Source organism: Natator depressus, chromosome 2 (assembly GCF_965152275.1).
Source record: "Natator depressus isolate rNatDep1 chromosome 2, rNatDep2.hap1, whole genome shotgun sequence".
Taxonomy (NCBI): domain Eukaryota; kingdom Metazoa; phylum Chordata; order Testudines; family Cheloniidae; genus Natator; species Natator depressus.
The window spans coordinates 252,810,283-252,829,154 of record NC_134235.1 but is presented as its reverse complement, the minus strand read 5'-3'; the positions used below and the strand labels follow the sequence as shown (position 1 = coordinate 252,829,154).

Here is an 18,872-nt window from a genome sequence, read left to right as displayed (position 1 = left end):
CAGTGTCTGATTTTAGGTGACCAGTCATGCTCTCTCTAACTCACTCGGATGAAGAATCAGGGTTTTGGGGATTCAAACCCAACACACAGCGTATTGGTGCCAGGTGATGCAAAAAGGGGGTCTGGATTCTCAGGCTGCCCACAGCCTTTTAGCAGGTGTTGTACCACTAACATGCTCCCTCTCCCAAAAACTAACCTAGAAGCCTAACCTATGCGACAGTGCTACCTGACTGTGTCCCTTGAGTACTGATGAAGGCCAGATTTTGATCTCACAGGTGCCCATGTGGAGTAACTCCACTGGACTCCATGAAGGTATTCTTGATTTACACGTCTGGAATTAATTTACCCCTGCAAGCATGCTATAGAAATAAGTTGTGAATGGTTGTTCAAGTAACATTACCTGCTCAACAGCATCTCCCAGACGCATCATGTGGGCGGACTGCCCGCTGACCTGGGCTTTGGAGGAGTACAGGAAGATGTGGAGATCTGCCACGCTCTGGAACTTGGGGTGATACTTCTCACTGGGATCCACAAAGTGCTCAATTTCTGCCATGGTGAATTCTCTAAGCAGAATACAGAGCCAGATGCTAGCATTAATGCCTATTCTGCATATAAACCACCATCACACTTCCCACAAAGAACCTTTCCCACCAGCCTTTTCAATGTGCTCTAGCCTGTTAAAAACTCAAATCAGGAGTTTAAACACCAACAAGTGCAGTACCAAGGGAACAGACTGAATTTAGAAAGCACGCCACTTTTCTTCAGATGTTGGAGATTTCCCCCCCTTTAGCTTCTATTAAAAGGTACCTACAAATTCTCTTGGAAGCCTTTAGACCAGGGGTTCTCAAACTGGGGGTTGACACCCCTCAGGGGCTCACAGGGTTATTATATGGGGGGTTGTGAGTGGTCAGCCTCCACCCCAAACCAGCTTCACTCCAGCATTTATAATAGTGTTAAATATAAAAAAAAAAAAAAAGTTTTTAATTCGTAAGGGGGGTCGGCACTCAGGCTTGCTGTGTGAAAGGGGTCACCAATACAAAAGTTTGAGAACAACTGATTTAGACCTTGGTTATCACATCACTGACTCAGAGGGAAGAACACCACCTACTGAAATACTCAAATCCTTTCCTAAATCATCTGTGTCCTCTGGAGGTCTCGCACCCAAGTTACGACCTGACCTCACCCTGATAATGTTGTGAGATCTAGTCAGAAACAAAGAGAACAGGAGGGCTGAAAAAACCTCAGTGCCAGTAATGCCACTGCACCCCTGCTAATGCCATAAAATGTCATTATGTTAATCAGTTATCAATTTTACAACATGCACCGTGTGTAACTGCAGAGTAACTCCACTGACATCTATCAGAAGCTAAAGAAGTTTCAATCAGAGATCAGAATCTGGGTCTGCGAACCAGAGCTGCAATGCCAAACATACCAGGAGACAAGATATCTACATAGAAAGACACAGTTTCAATACTTAGGCCATCATTAAAAAGTGAAATGGGTCCATTTTTGGTTTCTCTACCAAGCTTTTATGAGCTCTGTCAGGTGGGCAGGTTTCTTTTTCTTTTTTTAAAAAACTAGCCACGCACAAAGTGATCAGCTTAAGGGTAAATTCCTCAAAGCTTTAGCTGCACAATCTCTCACCCACTGAAGTCTGTGGAAATTCCATGAACATTTTAGGAGGTACTCTTAGTGCATTCTAGGGCAGGGAAATTGAATATTGTACCCACTTCAGATGCCACCTATTGTAAACAGAAGGCTTTGAAGATCTGAAGGTCTCTTGCTTGACTAATGTCCCGTAGCACCTTATCTAAGAGATAAAGTCCCCGTTTGTTCTTTGTCATATGATCTAAGGTTGAGACAAAAAAAAACTACTCCAAGGTCTAACCATGTTTTAATGCCAAGTTTTCATGCCTATTACAAATTCTTATCAATGTTTCTGAAGCAAGAGTCTCATAACCAAGATACTCTTGGCCAGTAAACTCTGATTACTTTTTAAGGCGTTTATTATGCAGCTACTAGTAGCCTTTTACAAGGCACAAGACATTCTCCCAAAGAGCAGGGTGGACGGAAAATCAGTGAAAGAGACACTCGAGTCAGAGGGAGCTTTGATTTTCCCAGGGGCAGCTGATCACCTGCCAGATGTTCTGCTGGGGGAGAAGGTTTGCAGTACCTGACTCGGATGAGGCCAGAACGGGGTGAGATCTCGTTTCTGAAGGAATTTCCAATCTGGGCAGCAGCGAAAGGCAGTTTGCCTTGGTTAAATTCCAAAAGGCGTTTGAAGTTGAGGAAAATTCCCTGTGCAGTTTCTGGCCTCAGATAGCTGGAAAAAAAAACAAGACATAGGTGGGTGACTGGACGAGGAAGCAAGACAAACTTTGGTTTGATGCAAAAAGGAGGAAGCCTTGTTTTATCTCAGGTCTCTAATTCCAGGCATAAAATTACACACACAGATTAGCCATGGCCTCGTCTTTGTCTAAGCTCATTTAAGACTTCCGGTGCTAATGCTCACATAGCCGCCTGGTGAGTGGGTGTTCCATGTCCCGCTCTGTGCCAGTCCACAGAGGATGAGTCTGTTACAGCCTCAGCTAGAGAGCCTGGATCTTTAGCTCAAGTTGTAGCAGCCCATGCTTTTAGCTCTGGAGGTCCCCCGTTCAATCTTCGGTGCATCAACCTAGATGGCGGCCATGGACCACAAATGATAGCTACCTTTGCTACGTACCTAACATTACAACAGACTAGCTTCATGCCCCTTCCTGCTTAGTCACAGAGGTCACGGACACCTGTGGAACGAATAATGTTCTGTTGCATGGGGAACAGGAGTCCAGGCCTTGCACAGGTGGCAGCCCTCCCTGCTGCAATTCACAGGGCCTTGCTGCCCCGTGCCATACAGTTTAGCCTACTTCCACCAGCCACTACGGCCTCTCAAGCAGAGCGGGAGTCCAAGAACTGCATGGGCTACTACAGCCGTGAGGGTCCTCCTCACCTTAAGAGTCTATTTTGCAATAACAGCTCTAAAGCAGCCTGGGGGAAAGACTGGGCAGGAGTGATTTGTGGAGGGAAGGCTGCCTGAGATGAAATGTGGTTTGTTTTCCATTTCGTATGGACCTCATTTCCAATCCCGGGCAATGGAAAATTACGGTCACTCTTCGCCACATGCTCAAAGAAAATAGGCAGCGGGAGGCTGCTACCTACCCCGGCATGTTTCCTCCAGGCCCAATGGAGGTCTTGAACATCAGATTGAAAGACACAGGCGGGGAGAGGTCGTTCCCTGTGACGGGAGACTTCACGTTGTAATTCACAAAGAGATCGGCGAGCTCTTGCTGACTGTAGTTGTCCAACTAGCAACAAAGCACAAGTATGGTTCTTTTAAAAATTACAAGGCAAGGTTGAAGCAGTGACGGGTCGCCCCCTTCCCATCTATTATTAAACATGAGGTCAGGGACACCCTGGAAGAGATTGTTTTAGGACTGGAACCCAGTATTTTATTTGGGGTGCGGGCTACGGTTTGTAGCAGGGATGGAAGAACAAGTTTTGAAAAACCTATGGGCCCACGTTAACATCAGCTGCAGCCCAGAGCCTTTCAAGGCCTGCACTCTTTTTAGAAGTACAAGCTCTGCAAGGGAGGCTGGGTATGAAGTGGCAGCGGAGTCACAAGGACCTACAAAGAACCTCCTTCTGAACAGTTCCAATCAAACCAGCCAGGGCAGGAGGGAGGCAGAAAAAAGGAACTGCTGGGAGGGAGAAGAAGAAAGTCATCTACAATTTCTGCCACGTTTTACCTCCTTCCACAACCCTGTAGTTACCTGGTGCACCAGACAACACATGCCAAGCATCACACCCTGCATTATAGCACTGCAGAGCAGATCTGCAGCAGAGAAGCTGACTGCAGCAGCGAAGCTGACTGCAGCAGCAAAGAGGTTCCACAAGGGGACTGCCTACTAGCTCTATCAGCTACAGCAGGGGACAGCACAAAGAGACAAATGTAATAGGGTCAAAGTTCAGTGCAGTACTGTGGAAGAGTTATTGACCAGGACTCTATGACTCCAGATATAGTACTGTGTATTGCATCACAGTGTGTGGCTGTGAAAGCACTTATTCTAAAAGCTATGGGAACGAACGTTAAAAAAAACAAACAAACTAAATGAAGACAAATCTTTACACACTGCAGCCCAGGAATGTTAGCCTGCAGCACTAACCATTCTAATGGTAAACAAGAGCAACTGCACACTGGGATTCTTATAGAGAAACAATTCCCAAGTGTTTAGAGACATCACTGTAGGTTTTGATCCAGTACAAAAACTATTTAAAAAGCTACCACCAAACCTTACCGATATAATTCTTGTCCCTCGCATCTGGCCCAAATGGCTGAGCCTTGTGTATGAGTGGGGGACAGGGGGCTCAACAGGGGTGCAATCCTCCTCACTAGGCTGGTCACAGAGAATGTTCTCTGTACAGATCTGCAACCATCTGGCTGCAGAAGCATGCATGAGACCAGTCTCTCTCTGAAGAGCAATAGGTGGTGGATCTGCTTAACCAAAAAACCTCCTGTACATAGAGGCACAGTGAGCCCGATGAGGTAATGAGCACGTTGGGTACAGACATCTGAGCAAGGTCCACAAATCCTGCCCTCGGTTACAAAGTGACGCTATAGCGACTTTGGTACAGACAGGGCCCTCTGAGCGGTTTTCCAATAGAACATTTCCTTTCAGGAAAGCAGCACCTTAATAAGTACATTTAAGAGACCAATGTGCATATAGGGGGATGTGCTTGATTTGGACATTTACGTCTAATGCTACAGCCCTCATGTCTGCTTGAAAAAACGGTGCCCGTTGGAAAGTCAACAACAGATGTGGGAAGCAGCATGTGCTTCTTCTCTTAGGGAAATGGGAAAGGATGCCACTCTTGGATGTTTGTACCACACCTCATCTCTGCCACGTCATCTATCAAGTTTTCATCGTCCTCTGTTCAAGCACTGACCTGCGTTAAAACGTTTTCCATTTCAGTCTTTTTCTCAGCTGTACATTTCTTGTCAGACATCAGCTTCTGCAAGTGAGCTATAAGCATTGGAAGTAGGGAATCAGTTCACATTTGAGCAATATCACTGAACCACTCTAACCCTAAAACTAAATGAACCAAGAGGATTATAAAGCATGAGAATGCATGTACATCCCACTGGACAAAACACAATGGGCCAGATTCTCAGCTCATGTGAATCACCGTAGCTTCACTGAAGTCAGTGGGTTATTCTGATTTACACCAGCTGAGGATGTGGCCCAGTGTTTCCAATTTGCCATTTCTGACATTCTCTAGTTTTCTGTTGAGAGGGGACAGGATAGGGCATGTTGTGTATATTTAGCAAACAGTTCCTGTGTCACTCTTTCCTCCCCCACCCCTTATTTTAAAGGCGCTCCGGGTAAGGGACGGGAGGCGCGAGAGTGAAATCTGTTCCCATTTCAGAAAGGCTTTTCCTTCTCTCATGTGTTCATGCACATACATACGAATTCACTGCTATTGGCTTGTACAGCCTTTTTTTTTTTCTTATTAAGTGTAGCGACCCTCCACAGGGCAAGTTATCAGTGGGGAGCAAACCCAGGACCTCTAGATCCAAAGTATAGATCTCTACCACTTGAGCAAAACGATTTGGTCCACTAGCAGATAGTAACACAGGTGGCTTTCCTCTGTGGATCAGCCATAGAGGGGACATACACACTCTTGGTTAGCATGTTACATAAAGGCAAAGAAAATATTGAGTTGAATATTCTGAGACCATTTCTTAATGCTAGTATCTATTAGATGCAGAACAATATCACCAGGGGAATGATGGAAGCCCCTTTGGCATGAGCCATTTAAAGCTAGACTGCACCTATCCTTCACTTGACCAGGGGATGGACAAGACGCAGCAGAGGTCCCATGCATCACTTTAGACCTTAAGACAATGTTTGAATGGGGTGGAGGGCTTGCAAGGGTCACCTACACTGGGGTGACTGTCTCCCTTAGTGAACCATAGACATTAACATGCAAGAGACTTACTAGGTCATCTCGTCTATCCTCAATAAGCAGGGCATTCCCCTACGGAGCATAAAGCACTCACAAGAAATCTCTCAGGCAGTCCTGGCCTCAGAATGTACCTTTTAAGAGATGATCAGCACGAAAACACTCCCCATTTTTCACATCTTTCACCATGAAGTCAGCAAATTTTTCTACATGGCCAGAGGTCCTGGAACGGAAGACACTACTTTAGAAAAACATAGTGTCACTTGACAGCACCAGAGTAGCATGTGAGCCCACAGTGAAGACCGACATTGAAGAGATCTCCTCTAAACCATGCAACCAAAGTGCAGGCTCATTCTTGCTTCAGTTTATGGACCCGTATTTAGTAGTTTCCTCATTTAGAAATTGTCTGTGGCCATAAGGATCCTTGAGAAAGCCTGGATACCCCCTGAATCCATTTTAGGTTAATACATTGGGCCAGTAAAATAGCACCACATTCTCTTTCGTTTACTGCATAATTACTGGAGCAAGATAAGGATGCATTTGTAGGGGAACTCGATGGGTCAGGTGTCTGGCAGTGGCATTTGGACACTCACTCTTCCGTCATTGGTTTGAGTGTTACCCAAGCTGTTACCAGGTGAAAGTCTTTACTATCCAGTGCTGATTCAGTGACCCATCTCCATGGTCTCAGCCCAATTCCCAGAAAGCATCCACACCACACCATACAGCCATGAACATACTGAGCATCCTGTCTGGCAGTTTTAGCAGAGGTGCTAGGGACAGGAGAGGTATGGAGACTGAATTACACTCTCACCCTTCGAGGTGTTGCCTCCTGGGCAGGGTTGAGACACACTTCAGGAGCTGTATGAGGCCTATTGCTTTGCTGCTTTCTGTGCTCTACCTGTGCTGTGGATAAACAAAGGACTTCAGTCTCCACAGCTGGTACCATTCACTAGTACTACAGTTGTACCATGAATGGATAGTAGTGGTTTCTGCCATGCTTCCACATGGAGAGGAAGCAATGTCCAGTGGTTAGGGCACTAATCTAGAATTTGGAAGATCTGAGTTCAAGTCCCTGCTCTGCCAGACTTCCTGTGAGACCCTTAGTCTCTGTTCTTCAGTTCCTCCATCTGTAAAATGTGGATAAGAGCATTACCCTAACTCATAGGAGGGTTATGAGGAAAAATCCATTACAGATTGCGGGGCTCTCAGCCATTATGATAATGGGGCCCATATACAAACCTTCGGTAGATATCTACTTGAACAGCAGCTTCCACGAACTACCTAGCTAAGTGCAGCCACCTAGCTATTCTGCATTGCTACAGGGTAACAGGGTAGCAAACTGGGTGACCTAGTCTCATATTCCTCCAGTTATTTTACAAGGGCTTGGGAAGAAATCTAGCACTACCAGAAATGAACACACACTGCAAGAGAGGAGGGCCCATATTTACTTCAGAACTGGCTCCGGGGTGAGCATGGTGCAGTCTATCTCTAGAATCTGATCCTCCTGTATAAAATGTTGCCTCCAAGCCTGGATAATGTTGTTCTTCAAAGCACATCCAACAGGCCCGAAATCATACAGGCCACTAACACCTACAAGAGAAGTAACATATGGGTCACACAATCTTACACAGCAGTTTGTTTTGATTAAAAAAAAAACAAAACCAAACCCCAAAAGCCCACCAACTACAATGTTTCAACTTTTAGGTGTCAGTCCAGGGTTATTTATTGAGCACCCTCTGAGTATGAGCTGCTTCGTATGAACTAGAGTGAAACAGGCTCTGCCTTCGAAAGCTTACAATGGGAAGGATCGATCCTGCGAAGTACTGGAAGGGCTCAGCACCTTCAAAAATTGGGTCCTAGGTGAGAAAGTTAATACAGTTCAGTCTCACAATGCACTGGGTGATCAGCTTGTGGCCAAAACTCAACCAGATTCAGATACATGTTATATAAATAAACAAACCACACTTCCCCCTCCAGTGGATTATTCCTGGGGAGTGTGTGAAAGAAGTGTATTTGAAGGCGGGAGTTGAATACAGAGAGAAGATGGACTCTTGTATACTTTGCGGGGAAGCTGTACTGTAACAGAATGCATCCTTCAGACACCCACCAGCTTATACTTAACGATGAAAGGAGAGTAGCAAATATGTTCCAATGAAAGAAAAGAGCAGAAAGGCCCAGACTGTTGTCCAGTAAACGCCACATTGAAAATTTACTCTGGAATCTGAGGTCACACAGGAAAGACACCGAGCCTGACAGACAGTGCTACTCTAATGCAGTGGCTCTCAACCTTTCCAAACTACTGTACCCCTTTCAGGAGTCTGATTTGTCTTGAGTACCCCAAGTTTCACCACACTTAAAAACCTACTTGCTTACAAAATCAGACATAAAACTACAAAAGTGTCACAGCACACTATCACCAGAAAATTGCTGACTTTCTCATTTTTACCATATAATTAAAAATAAAATCAATTGGAATATCAATATTGTACTTACATTTCAGTATATAGTATATAGAGCAGCATAAACAAGTCATTGTCTGTATGAAATTTTAGTTTGTACTGACTTGGCTAGTGCTTTTTATATAGCCTGCTGTAAAACTAGGCAAATATCAAGAGGAGTTGATGTACCCCTTCTGCATACTCTACGCATACCCCTAGTTGAGAATCACTGCTCTAATGGATACTCACATCTGATTATCTGAAAAGGTTGGACTGCCACATTTAGCCACTTGCTCAGTGCAACTCCTCGACAAGAGTTTCACCGCAGTAACAGGATCGATGGCAGTGGCAGAATCTGGTATTTGAGTGATGTTAACATTAACTTGGCCAGGAAAGTTCAGAGAAAGACGTACGGATATTAGGAAAGAAGGTAATCACTTGGCTTTTAAAAAAATCCCCAGCCACCCTATTTCCATTAGTTCCCTGGACAGCTTATATTCTCTCTGATCTTCCTACTTGCATTCCAAAAGCACAAGATGGAATTCACACCTACACATACTCGAAAGAAAAAAAGGTGACTTTCAAGAAGTTTCAAGACTGGGTAAAGCCAACTTTCCAAAAACCCACTGATGTTTCATAGTATTATTATTAAGGCTACGATTTAGTCACAGGTATTTTTAGTAAAAGTCACGGACAGGTCACTGGCAATAAACAAAAATTCACGCTGCAGAGGGGGGTGTCAGGAGGCTGCTACTGGGGCCAGTCACAGAATCCAGCTGCCAGGGACCGCCACACCAGTGGCTGCTCTGGCCCCCCAAAGGACCGCTGCTCAGGCTGGCCCTGTGGCCGCTCCAGCAGCAGCCAACATGGCTGGCTGCAGAGCCGCTCCAGCAATGGCTGGTGTGGCTGGCCCTGGAGCAGCTGCTTGGGTGGGCCTGGGGTCAGCCACACCGGCCACTGCAGAAGTCACGTAAGCTGCAGAAAGTCAGGGAACCCATGACTTCCGTGACCCCTATGACAGACGCGGAGCCCTAATTATCATCATCAACAAGGTAGCATGTCAGGTGAACATGGCACTTCACAATCATGTAGAGAGACACTCTACCCTAAAGGGATTAGAATTTAAATTGGTTTAAGCGTGTACCTCCATAAATAGCAAAAGCTTGATCATAGAAAAACCTCCGCTTCAGAGTGTCCTCCATTTTAGTTCTGTCCACAATGTCATCCTTGGGCTGCAAAGCCAGCTCCTGTAAAACAGGCAGGGAGAAAATAAATAACGGTTCCAGTTACTGGCAGTAAAATGAATCCTTCCTCAATCACCATTATGGGACAAAATGACCTTTGCTCGAAAGTAGCCTTCACAGGCACCTCCCAGATCGGGATGTTCAAACTGGAAGATATGTGCCTAACTGCTAACGTGAATGCCCAAATGCCAGATTTAGCCACCAAGTTTGAAAAGCGAGGTCTGTGAGCTTAAACATTTGCACAAGTATTGGGAGGTTTTGGATGCTACCAGGATTATGAAGAGCATCCATGTTGTGACATGTTGAGGAGAAATTTCCTAGCCATCTCTACAGTGGGCAATGACTACTTCTAAAGCACACTTCCTAGACACCTGGGGTTTTGGTATAACATAATATAAGCTGAAGGTATCAGATGTCTAATGGTAGCATTTGACTGAAGACTAGGAATATGTTTTATACCATCCTCTTGTTATCTGAATTCAAATATCAGACAGAGCAAATACAATTGCATGTATTCCATATGATTACTGTAAAACGATGCTGGTAATAAAAGCCAACAGTTTAGACTCGGAACATATGCCTTAAATGTCACTTGCCCCATTAAGTTTTAATAACTATCATCAACACACATTATGACAAAATATATGCAGAGAGGACACCCACTTTTCATTGAACAAGTGTATAGGAATTTCAGTCTTCCCACTTAATACAGATTCTTACACCAAGCCCATTCGCTGTGATATCTGAGCACCCACCCCATTCATTATTAACAATGGGTTTTCCCCCCCATGAAGACATTTTAGCAACTGAATCTATTCCGACAAATGATTTATGGAATTTTTTGTTTCTAAAACAACTAAATAAAGTGGACAAAGGTACTCCGGCAAGGTTAAACTAAAACCTTTTACTCTGAATGTTCTTTGGCTTAGACCACTAACTTAAAGAGGTATGGCCAACGTTTTCAAACTTGGGTGCTTGCAGTTAGGTACCTAAAGCCACATTTAAGCATATAAACAAAAGAGGCCTGATTGTCAGGAATGCTAAAGCATCTGCAGCTCCTATTAACTTCAAGCCAATAGGGCCCTACCAAAATCACGGCCATGGAAAGTGCAACACGGACCATGACATCTGGTCTTTTGTGCAACTTTACCCTATACTATACAGATTTTACAAAGACCAGCGTTTCTCAAACTGGGGGTCCTGACCCAAAAGGGAGTCACGGGGGAGTTGCAAGGTTACTGTAGGGGGTTGTGATATTGCCACCCTTACTTCTGCACTGCCTTCAGAGCTGGGTGGCCAGAGAGTGGCGGCTACTGGCCAAGGGCCCAACTCTGAAGGCAGCAGCACAGAAGTAAGGGTGGCAATACCAGACCGTGCCATCCTTACTTCTGCGCTGCTGCTGGCGGCCCTCAGAACTGGGCTTCTGGTTAGCAACTGCTGCTTTCTGGCCACCCAGTTCCGGAAGGCAGAGCCACCGCTAGCCACAGAGCAGAAGCGTGGCAATACTGCGATCCCCCTACAATAACTTTGCAACCCACCCCCTTTGGGGCCAGGACCCCTACAGTTACAACACCGTGAAATTTCAGATTTTAATATATGAAATCAAGCAATTTAGGATTTTTAAAATCCTATGACGATGAAATTGCCCAAAATGAACCATAAATTTGGTAGGCCCCTACCAATAAGTAAACTGGATTTACTAAATCTGATAATCTAAGCTGATTAAAAAAACCAAACTGATATCAATTTTAACAAAAAGAGAGTTGACAGTGCCAAAACAGTAGCTTTAAAGTACACACTGAGGAAGAAGAAAAGTACACTCTGTAAGGACTACAGACATCTCAAATCTGCCAGGACTTCTAGCGGGAGGAATGAGTTTCTGACAAAGAGACGGGGGAAGAGGGAAATGATAGAGGCGTGGCCTGACATCAAATGGCAAAAAATGGTCAGTACTTGAGGAGAGACCCAAAACAATAGGAGAATATAGGCAATTCCAGGTCCTACCACCAATACGCATTGGATCACTGTTAGAGATGCAACGCTAAGCTGGCTATGTTGCAGTTACTACGAGGAAGGAGTGGAGACTCTTCTAACTATTGGGCTTCATTCTGTTTTTAAGAAGTGGAGAGGGGAGCATGTGATAGCTGCAAGGGGAATGTCTACATCTTTGGGCCCTGCATAAGGGCTCAGTCATCTACTGACTTGAGAAAATGGAAACAGGTTCCAAGGTGGTATCTGAGACCGGCCTATATCCTCTCAGAGGAGCTCTCGAACACAGATGTGCCCTACACGATTAAGGGTTTGGAAGCCAACAGTGCCCACTGAGAGTGACACCTCTCTTATATGCAGCCAATGTGGAAGTCACAGGGCCAGCATGATATTGTCTAGTTGCTCAAACCAGCAGGCATCCACACTGCTGCGTTCCACTCAAGTTGCAACTGATGAACACACACTGCTGGAACCCTTGCCAAACAGGAATGACAATAATCAACACTTGTGCTGAAGAGGAAGCTTGCTGGTGTTGCAAGGTCATTCTGGAACAAATATGAATACAGCCCACACAAACTGTGTAACTGACAAACAGGCCACTGCACCAGATCCTCCTACACATGCCTTTCCCATGGAAAAGGAGTGGCTGAAAGGGGTGCCAAGACTCCCAACCTGACTCACTGCCTCTCTAAATGAAGTTTGCCAGGATTACAAGACATAACCAGAGAACAGATTTAAAAAATTAGTCACTGTAATCGAGACTAGCTATGAGCAAATCGTGCGTTTTAAAGCACGGTTCCACTCTGAAAAGTGACTCAGTCTTACTCAGATTGCCTCCGTGTGCATCTCCAGTCATAGCTGCTGACTTAAGAGATAATAACTTCTAAATAATTTAATTAGTTCTTCAAAGCTGGCCAGAGTGAGATTTGATTCCGGTGCTGTAATTATTAGCTGAGTTCCAAGCACAGGAGCAGCCTCCGCTCTCCGTTTATGTACATCACCACTGAAGACAATAAGGTTACACAAATGTATCTAACAACAGAATTTCCCCATTTTTTTTTTTTTTAATCTGGTAAGATACAAGCCAGAAAGTACCCAGAACTTGCTCTTAGATCTCAAGGTGAGTTTGCAGAGCTGGCTAGGGGTGTGTGGGGAAAATGTATTTTAACTCATATATTGAGCAAATTTGACCTGGAAATCAAGACAATAAACCTGGAACCCCACAATGTCATTTTTAGAGTCCCTTTTCAGAACAGAGCTGTATTTTAAAAACTGACAACTTCAAATTTGGCCTTCAATTTGGGGAAAAAAAGAAATACGGTCACTGGAAATATTTAAAAAAAAATGTTTTAAGCTACAGTGAACAGAATTATTTTTAAACAAAAATCTCCCCTGCCAGGTTTGTAACTCAAATATTGTGTAAAGAATCTGAAAGTGAGACAGACATAAAGTGACTTTACAGGGGTTTCATTTTCCTAGCTGACAGAAATACAAAAAGTAAACAAAGAATAGTGACATGCACATTGGATTTTAAAAATTCTTTCACTTCTGACAATCTAAGCTGTTATCAGCAATGTAGGGAAGCAAGATATTTGTTTATAACATGTGATTTTTAAGTTGACTGCAAGTTATAAAACAACTCTACTGGCTGGGAAGGAGTCATGGGCACAGCAGTGGAAGGCATCCAAACTGACAACAGTGAATGGCTCTTGAATCTCTGTGCCACAAACAGCAAGGAAGAAAAGAGAAAGCGAGGAAGGCCAAGGAAGAACTGTCCAAAGACAGCAACAGAGGATATTAAATGCGCTGGCATCACCTGGAAAGAAGTAGCACAACTAGCCAACGACCATAATCAGTGGAGGAATAATCAGCTGCACAGAAGGAACTAAAGTAACGAAAGTTATCAAGCGGTCTCAATCACTACCTTTGCCATCTATGCCACTGAACTGACCATTTTATAATTAAAGGTAAGAGATGACATGGTCCCATGCTGATAAAATAACATGAATCCTATGTTAAAAAAGTAGATTGGAACATAGCATCTACTGGTCAAGCCAGTCTAGCATAAACGTAGAGACAAAGTGGGCGAGGGAATACCTTTTACTGACAAACTTCTGCTGGTGAGATAGACAAGCTTTCACCGAGCTCCACCTCCTCTTTTAAATGTATGCATTTAAAAAACACCACCACTTGACTGTAGGAATTCAAGTATGCTCATGCAAAACCCTCTAGATCACAGATCTAATTCTCAGACTCACCTTGGCTTCTAGGATCCTCTTCCGAGCCTTGAGCTCTGCTACAGCTCTGTCTACATCCACCTGGGGAGCCTTCTCTTCTTTCAGCTTTCTTACCAGTTCCCCCTGAGAAAGAACACAAGAGAATCTAAGATGTGAATTCCATTCTGAAAGGCAGGTGTGAGGGACATTCCGCTAGTACGGCTGCCTGAGAGTTTCTGTAACCACGTGGAAACTGGCCATGGTACTGGAGGTGGGGGAACACTTTGAAACTGGAAAGTGAGCATCAGCCGAGTTTGATAGCAGTAAAGAATCTCAGAACTGTTTCCCACCCACTTGCAATTATTTTTTCATCTCAGTATGTGAATACACCCCCTTAAAAAAAAAAGTCCATTTGAACAGGCACAAGCACTATTATGGTTATTAGAGTTTCTCTGTTGTTCATGGAAAAGAGATCCATGCTTTTTTTCCAGAACAGCAGGCTATCAAAGCAGTATAGGAAATGAACACAACTTTATGAGAGAGCAAAACACAGTAAGGCCTTGGAACCAGACTAATTATCATCATCTTGCAAGAGTTACAGAAGGATTCCCCTCCCCCACGACCCATGAAATGTGACAGGCAAACAATCATGTGGAATTATTAACCCCTACATACTCTATAATATGGTTCTATAATACTTTTTTGGACTATGTCAACACTTCAGAGCGTATTTAGCATAGGCCCCTAGTGCAGATGCTGCTGACACCAACAAAAGGGAGTTTTTCTGCCAGTGTAGGACCACCTCCTCCCTGAACAACATTCACTATGTTGACAGAAGCACTCTTCTGTTGCCAACAGCTGCATCTACACAGGGAGTTTTGTTGGCATAGCTACGTCGATCAGGGGTGTGGTTTTTTCACACCCCTGACCAACACAGCTACATCAATATAAATTGTAAGTAGTGGCTGTAGATAACTTAATTCTGCTTCTTGCCTGTGTTGGCTTTAAGTAAATGAACAGTCTTTCCCTCCGTCCCTCAAAAGGGAATTATCTAGCCAAAAAAAACCTGTTTATCTTGAATTACTAAGGGAGAAATGTTGGGAGGCAAGGAACAAGAGAAAAGAGACAGCTACGATGTGAAGTACATTCAAAAATCAATAACTTCCCTAATTTAATGCTCCCAGTTTAGCATCCTTCCTGTACCTACTCTTCTTTAATTGAAAAAAAAATGTGAACCTGATTTTTATTTTTTCTACACTGTCAGCTTTGTTTACAATCTGTTTCTCCTGCATGATGCTCAGCCCTAGTGAAATCACTGCACACAGGCAATGAGACAGGAAACACAGGCTGCAGCTAGGATTTCATGTTTCAGGTTGGGGAAAGAGGGGGCTGACTTTATAATGGGAGAGAACTGACAGTAAGCGAATTAAATAAAGAGGAAACAAAAAACGCGACAAGCTGGGCTAATAAACTTTACATGTCCGCTACTGTAACACAGTGGATAAAGAAAGTTGGCAACTGCACTTGACTGCTTCCTTCCTGTTAACCAGCGTAATCAAAATGTGAAAATTTCACTCCAGGGCTGCTGGGTTGAACAGCAATTCCAGGCTAACGTGGCAGAGGGAGGGATCTGAACGAGAAAAAAAAAAAAAAAAGTAGTAAACCAAACCCCGCTTTGTTGAGTTAGGGGGTCTGCAAGGAAAGAAAGTCAAGACAAAGGGTCCAGGGAACTACTTCAGGCTCAGAATAGTTCATCACACTGCTTTGCATTCAGCACCAAAAAAGTGGCATGCAGTGGCTCTTTGTTCCGTATGACAAGGAAAAAGAATTGGACACACAGGGCAGGAAAAAAATGAAGAAAACAATTATGCTTGCTGACTGGACACAATTTAATTAAAGACATGAGCCCAGCCCAGAGGAGGAGGAGCACACAGCACTATTTGATGTGGCAGATTTTGCTGCAGCTTTGTCCCAAACAACAGTGAAGCAGAGAGGGATCCACCCCTGGATCACAACAGTTTATTGCATCAGGCACTGCTGCAGGAAGAAACACCGGCTTGATCGCGTGGGGACACTTTCTCTCTAGGTCAAGGCTCCCTCAGGTTTAATTAAATTGCATCTACCCTCCGTTTGGATTGGACAAGAGCATCTATTTTCCTTATTCTATTTCTAGTGCAAAGACACGTTAAACACCCTCCTTTTATAATTACCATGCATGTCACACCGTGGAAGGCTGCACCTGCATCACTCACCCCCACCCCAAACCTCTCTCTTACACCCCACATTTCTGTCCCAGTCCCAGGAGCATGGGGAAAGGGACATTCATATAGCTCTTTTTTAAAGGCAGGTGGCAACTCCCAAATTGCTGGCATAGAAAAAAAGTGAGTCAGCTGGGTTTAGCTATTATAATTGTAATTACTCGGAGATTCCCCACCAAGGCACTCAGTTTGCTGTACAATGACTCAAACAAAAACTCACTGAAGTAGTGCTGTAAGTAAAAAAAAAACAAAGCCACAGATCCACTTACATAACGGAAATATGTAAGGGGCAAACACACACATAGATCCAGCAATACACAGGCAGTACACGCACATGTAGAACTAGCTACGCTAAGACGACATGAAGGGCGACCCATGCACATAGAGATCTAGATCTAGCTATGAGAAGGTGTGGAGAAGCCACAAGCCGTAAGAGGTATATGCAGAAATAGATAGAGATGAGAAGGGTGCACAGATATAGATCAAGCTGTGTAAGGAGAAGGGGAATACACAGATCCCTCTAGATGACAGAGGGAACACAGACATCAATCAGCTAGAACAGGGATAGAAGGGCACAGTCATATAGTTCCAGCTTTATAACAGGAGATATATGCACCTATATGCCCAGCTATAATACGGAGAAGAAATAGAGCAAGGCATTCTTATTTAAAAGGGAACCATGAAGCCCCACCGTTACATTGGGGACACACACATATATACAACAAAGACCCTATACAGATCTAGCTCTCTAAATTGGGAGGGGGGAACGCCACAGAGACCCAGCTCAATGGAATGGAGGGGGAGACAACCCACAGAACAGGGGGAAGTGACCCTGTATAGACCAACTCTATACAGGGAGACACACCATGCCGCCCTATAGGGGAAAAGACACCGTATATACCTAGCTCATATGGACACAGTTCCATAGGGCAGAGAGAACTATAGAGACCAACTCTATAGGGGAGTCACCCCATAAAGACCCAGTTTCATAGGTAAAGGGGAAGCTATAGAGCCCAAGGAGACACCCCCCATAAGGGCCTCATTGCAGAGGGGATGCTTTAGAGCCCAAGGACACACACACCCCACACGGACCCAGTTCTATAGGGCAGAGGAAAAGCTATAGAGCCCAGCTCTACAGGGGAGACACCCCCCCCCACACGGACCCAGTCCCATAGGGGATGCGATAGAGCCCAGCTCCGTGGGGGACACCCCCCCCCCACGGACCCAGTCCCATAGGGGATGCGATAGAGCCCAGCTCCGTGGGGGGGCACCCCCCCCACAGACCCAGTCCCATAGGGGATGCGATAGAGCCCAGCTCCGTGGGGGGACACCCCCCCATACGGCCCCGCCGGGAGGGGGAGCGGCCGCCCCGGGGGAGCCCGCAGCCCGGCCCCCGGCGGCCCGTCTCGGCGGGCGAGGGCAGCCCGGTACCTGCAGCCGCACCGCCTGGCGGAGCGGGTGGAGCAGCGCCTCGGCGGCGGGTCTGTCCATGCCGGCGCTGGCCGGGCGGGGCGGGGCGCGGGGCGCTGCCGGCGGCCGGGCGGAGCGGAGCGGGGCGGCCGGCGGGCGCAGCAGCGGCAGCAGCGCGGGGAGGAGGCGGAGGCGGCGGCGGCAGGGCGGCAGCAGCAGCAGCGGCGGCAGCAGGGCGCTAAGGGGCGGCATGGAGCGGCGCGCGCCTCGGCCCGCCCCGGCGCATGATGAAATCCCGGCCGGCAGGCGCACGCAGCCCCCGCCGCCGCGCCGCACTTTCCGCACGGCCGCCAGCCCGCCGCGCCGCAGATTCGGCACCGGCCGCCGCCAGGGGCCGCCGCTAGGGGCCGCCGCGGGGCACCCGCCGGCCGGCGTGGGGTGAGCCCCGGAGAGAGACCCGAGCCTGGGGGTGTCGGTGCCCCTCCCCCCCGGATCCGAGCCTGGGCGCGTCGGTGCCCCCCCCTCGGATCCGAGCCTGGGGGTGTCGGTGCCCCTCCCCCCCGGATCCGAGCCTGAGCGTGTCGGTGCCTCCCCCCCGATCCGAGCCTGAGGGCGTCTGTGCTCCCACCCCGGGATCCGAGCTTGGGGGTGTCTGTGCCCCCCCCGGGATCCGAGCTTGGGGGTGTCTGTGCCCCCCCCCCGGGATCCGAGCCTGGGGTATCTGTGCCCCCCCCCCGGATCCGAGCCTGAGCGTGTCGGTGCCTCCCCCCCCGATCCGAGCCTGAGCGTGTCGGTGCCTCCCCCCCCGATCCGAGCCTGAGGGCGTCGGTGCCCCCCCCCCGGATCCGAGCCTGGGCGCGTCGGTGCCCCCCCCCCTCGGATCCGAGCCTGAGCGTGTCGGTGCCTCCCCCCCGATCCGAGCCTGAGGGCGTCGGTGCCCCCCCCCCCGGATCCGAGCCTGGGGTGTCTGTTCCCCCCCCCCCCCGGGATCCGAGCCTGGGGTGTCTGTGCCCCTCTCCCCCCGGGATCCGAGCCTGGGGTGTCTGTTCCGCCTCCTGCGGGATCCGAGCCTAGGGGTGTCTGTGCCCCTGTCCAAGCCTGGGGGTCTCTGTGCCCTACCCCGAAATCCGAGCCTGGGGGTGTCTGTGCCCCCCAGGATCTGAGCCTTGGGTGTCTGTGCCCCTTTCTGGGGTCCAGCCTTGGCATGTCTGTGCCCTTCTCAGGGGTAAGAGCCTGTGGGTGTCTGTGCTCCCCTCCAGGGTCCAAGTACCCCAGGGGTCCTAGCCCCACAGCCTGAGGGTGTGTGTGGCCCTCCCCAGGT

The 18,872-nt window shown here is 47.0% G+C and overlaps 1 protein-coding gene across 1 annotated transcript in view; it reads right to left on the bottom strand.

Annotated features, from left to right (window-relative positions):
- Positions 1-17,670, bottom strand: part of GARS1 (glycyl-tRNA synthetase 1) — a 34,210-nt gene extending 16,540 nt beyond the window's left edge. Inside the window, exons 1-9 of the mRNA XM_074946379.1 lie at positions 17,573-17,670; positions 13,926-14,027; positions 9,579-9,681; positions 7,445-7,586; positions 6,131-6,219; positions 4,980-5,056; positions 3,195-3,340; positions 2,173-2,322; positions 400-562 (exon numbers count right to left, since the gene is read on the bottom strand). Coding sequence (XP_074802480.1) covers positions 400-562; positions 2,173-2,322; positions 3,195-3,340; positions 4,980-5,056; positions 6,131-6,219; positions 7,445-7,586; positions 9,579-9,681; positions 13,926-14,027; positions 17,573-17,632 — 1,032 coding nt within the window. The 5' untranslated portion in view covers positions 17,633-17,670. The remainder of the gene's footprint in view (positions 1-399; positions 563-2,172; positions 2,323-3,194; positions 3,341-4,979; positions 5,057-6,130; positions 6,220-7,444; positions 7,587-9,578; positions 9,682-13,925; positions 14,028-17,572) is intronic.
- Positions 17,671-18,872: the final 1,202 nt, after the last annotated feature.